Source organism: Helobdella robusta (genome assembly GCF_000326865.2).
Source record: "Helobdella robusta unplaced genomic scaffold HELROscaffold_4, whole genome shotgun sequence".
Lineage (NCBI taxonomy): Eukaryota > Metazoa > Annelida > Clitellata > Rhynchobdellida > Glossiphoniidae > Helobdella > Helobdella robusta.
Genome location: NW_008704902.1, coordinates 6,370,273 through 6,374,013, shown reverse-complemented (window position 1 = coordinate 6,374,013; position 3,741 = coordinate 6,370,273). Strand labels below are relative to the sequence as shown.

The 3,741-nt window shown below is 32.8% G+C and overlaps 1 protein-coding gene across 1 annotated transcript; it reads left to right on the top strand.

Moving 5' to 3' along the window:
* Window positions 1-1,376: 1,376 nt before the first annotated feature.
* On the top strand, window positions 1,377-1,860 carry HELRODRAFT_151400 (hypothetical protein; the record flags this gene model as incomplete). The annotated part of the gene is made up of 2 exons (XM_009024854.1): window positions 1,377-1,533; window positions 1,649-1,860. Coding segments are annotated over 2 exons (369 nt in total), but the record flags the coding sequence as incomplete, so codon positions are not given.
* Window positions 1,861-3,741: the final 1,881 nt, after the last annotated feature.

The window sequence follows — 3,741 nt, the reverse complement described above, 5'->3', positions numbered from 1 at the left end:
GACATGTAATGAGTACATATGACGTAAGATTATTACGTAATGAGCAATTGTTATTAATTTTCAACGACCTCCCAATAACTTCTTTATAACATTGCTCGTCTTTATAAACTATTGATTGTTGATGCTGTTGAATGAAGAAGAATGAATACAACGAAAACAATTTATATCATCAGATCAACCTACTCATAACTATCGTGACACGCAATGCAATTGGTTGTTATTAACAAAGGGGGAGGAGCTAACAATTTAACTTTTAGACTATATAAAATGAACGTTAGATAATAAATTTATCAATTTGTTTTGAGCAACTTATTAACATTTGTATTTGCACTTATTTAGAATATTTTAGCATTTGAATTCATTAATTTTCAACTGGAAACAGACACAAATTTTGGCTTGCAAAAGTTTTAAAAAACTCATTAAAATTACTAGTCCTGCTAGTGTAACTTATTGTAAGAATGGAAAATAGATGGTCATTGGGCACTAAAATGTTACTGGATGGGATCCCGCGTGAAAACAATGCCACTGATGCAGTTGGCCTAAATGACTCACAAATAACAAACATCCACATTAGCAAAAACAACAAAACCAGAAAACCATCAATATTCAGTTCAGTCCATTTGCTTGTCCAATCATCTGGAGAAAAACTGACAACAAATAATACAGCTGATTCAGAGGACAACACGAGCAGCTCTGCAAACGACTACAAATATGTGGTTCCTGTACTTCTTTGTGAATCCGGTCAAATTGCACCAGTGAAGGAAGTGTATGGAACTGACATTCAACACTTTAATTTGATCCCAGACCAAAAAATCAGCAGAGCTAAAAAACGCCTTCAGTTTGATGCAACGTTATCAACACCTCTTCACCACAGCACACCTCTTGCTCACAATTTAAAATACAACACAAAACTTCAAACGAACAAATGCAATGAAACTTTCCTAAACACGGACAGCACTCCACAAAATTTAAACAGCAGCAGCAGTTGCAGTTGGTTTCAATCTCAACAGCAACAAGACTCTGGATTTAAAAGTAGAAACAGCAATTTATTCAGTGGAACATCAATTAATCTTCGAAACACCAGCGAAACTTTTTCTAATTCCTCCAACAGCAAGAGTTTTGTGGCAAATGAAGTTCTTCCACAGCCAAGCAAGCGAATCTGTCTGCAGGAAAAACCAGTTGAAAGCAACGTTGAACTGGTGAACGGTGGACGAGGAATAAAGAACCCACTACTGCAGAACCACCTGATCAAACAGTTGCACGAAGGACAAGATCTCAGTAAGTACATTATGAGCGATAATGAACAAATAAATCGAACTTATAATACTAACCATATGATTTCCAATTGTACAGGTGTGCAGACAGAAGACAACAAGTTCTTATGTCGAGTATGTTTGAAGAGCTTTCCTTTGCAGCGACTTCTCAATCGCCACGTCAAGTGCCACACGGACATCAAACGCTACCTCTGCACATTTTGTGGCAAAGGTTTCAACGACACTTTTGACTTAAAGAGACACACAAGAACACACACTGGTTGGCTTTCATTTACATATTTTTTTTCTGATTTCTAAGATTTTCAAACAAAATCACAAATAAAACGATTTTGGTCAATTGAATAATAACTTTGTTGAATTTAAAATTGATGCAGGAGTCCGTCCATACAAATGCGAGCATTGTGACAAGGCATTCACACAACGTTGTTCACTGGAGTCACACGCGAGGAAGGTGCACAACGTTCAGTTCAATTACAAGCACAAGGAAAGGAGAGATAAGTTGTACGTGTGTGAGGAGTGTGGTCACTCGACGAGACAGTCCGAGGAGCATTTTGTACACATGAATGACCAACATCCACACGTGCCTACGTCCAACGAATATTCAAACATTCCTCCAGCTTCACAGGAAAATGTTCATTCCAGAGCAAGTTGTCTTCGTGGGAGTATCAATGCTGATGTTACTGACCAGGTCAGTTGTGGTGGCAGTAATGACCGGAACAATCATGCTGGTTGTGATGACCAAACCAACAATGTAAAGGAGGAAAGTGAAGACAGCGATGAAGAGATAGATGTTGAATCACCAGTTGTTAACTTATTTCCATACCGATGAGTTGCTTGCACTCTACGGTACATCACCTGGACACCTGGATTGTTTCATTTGAGAAAATTTTACGTTTTTTATAAAGATTTGAAAACGTTTATTTCATTTATTTTTAAAATATAAATTGTTATATTTATTTTATTCTAATTTATTGAAAATTAAAAAATTTTATTTTATTCACATTAATTTATTTTAATTTAAACTGTAACTATTCATTTTATTCCAATTCTTTGACTTTTTTTATCAAATGTACACTGATTATAAAATATTTGTTAAATTTTGAATTGTATATATTTAGCATTGTTGTTATATTTTCTACGTACATTATTGTATTTTTAAATGTTGAACATGAATTGTGTATAATTGTTCGTGCTAATATTTAGATTGTAATGTATTTGACATTTTGTTTTATATCGGATTTTTATATTTTAATGAAAGAATTTGTGCAACAACCAAACCAGTTTTATTTTCAGTTAAAATCGCTAATCGAACAACAAAAAGAAACTCAATAAAAATATTAACACTCCTTTTGCACCTAACCAATTTATTTGGTTTCGCAGCGTTCAACGCGAGAAATGTTATTTATTAGAAAACATAGCTTTAATGTTCACGGCGATTCATGGCGGAGTTTCTTGTACAATAAAGCAACGATGACATGAAAGCACACGTCTGAATTCGTAACGAGGTGTTTTCACGCATTGTCATAACAACTTCTCTATGGACGAGACTATTAAAAGTCGATCTGAAATCACTTCAGCAGTGTCATAACACTATTCAATGCATTTCTATAATGGCCTTAGATACTAGACGAGAAACTGAAATTTACACATGCCCAAACTGAGGCCATACATTCTATATTACACACATAAAGTAAACGACGAAACGTCTTTAATTCTGCAACACTCAAACATTTTAATATTTTGAACAAACGATTAAAATGTTAAAACGATAAATCTTTTAAACATTTATTAAAAAAATAAAAACAGTATTCATTGCAAAAAAAATATAATTATGAAAATAAATTCAAATGTTCTGTAATTTACAAAGTTTTCTTTTTTTATAATTAATAGTCTTTTTTTCATTTGCATTTTCTGTAATTGATTTAATTAAATTATTTGCAACAATGTTAAAAAATACATTTGAAATTAATTGTTTGAGATCATGCCCCGTGGTGCAAAATTCTGGAAATTCATTCTCCAAGTCATTATTGTCATTAAATCTATTTACAATATCACCAAATAATTGTTGCTGGTTTGAAACAGAGAGAAATTTGTGTAGTAAAATATCATTGTTTTTTAATTCTTCAAATGCTTTCCAACATATCAAAGAAAAATAGAAATTACATGATGATGGTCTTTTTAGTCCCCCACAATTTATTAGATCGAAATATGTTGTTCTGGAATCATCATCCAATTCGATTTCAAAATATGAATTTATTGCCAAATTTTCCAGACATTGTGCACATTTATTTTTATAAAAAATAGATCTAGCAATATATCCAGCAACAACATAAATAGAATCAAGTGTTGTTTTTTCAGGCTCGTAAAGATATTTGAATTGGTCAACAATATCATCTGCCATTTTTGAATACTCTGAATTTTTTGATGAAGAAAAAGCCAGTTTGATATCATTAAAATCAAAATCACT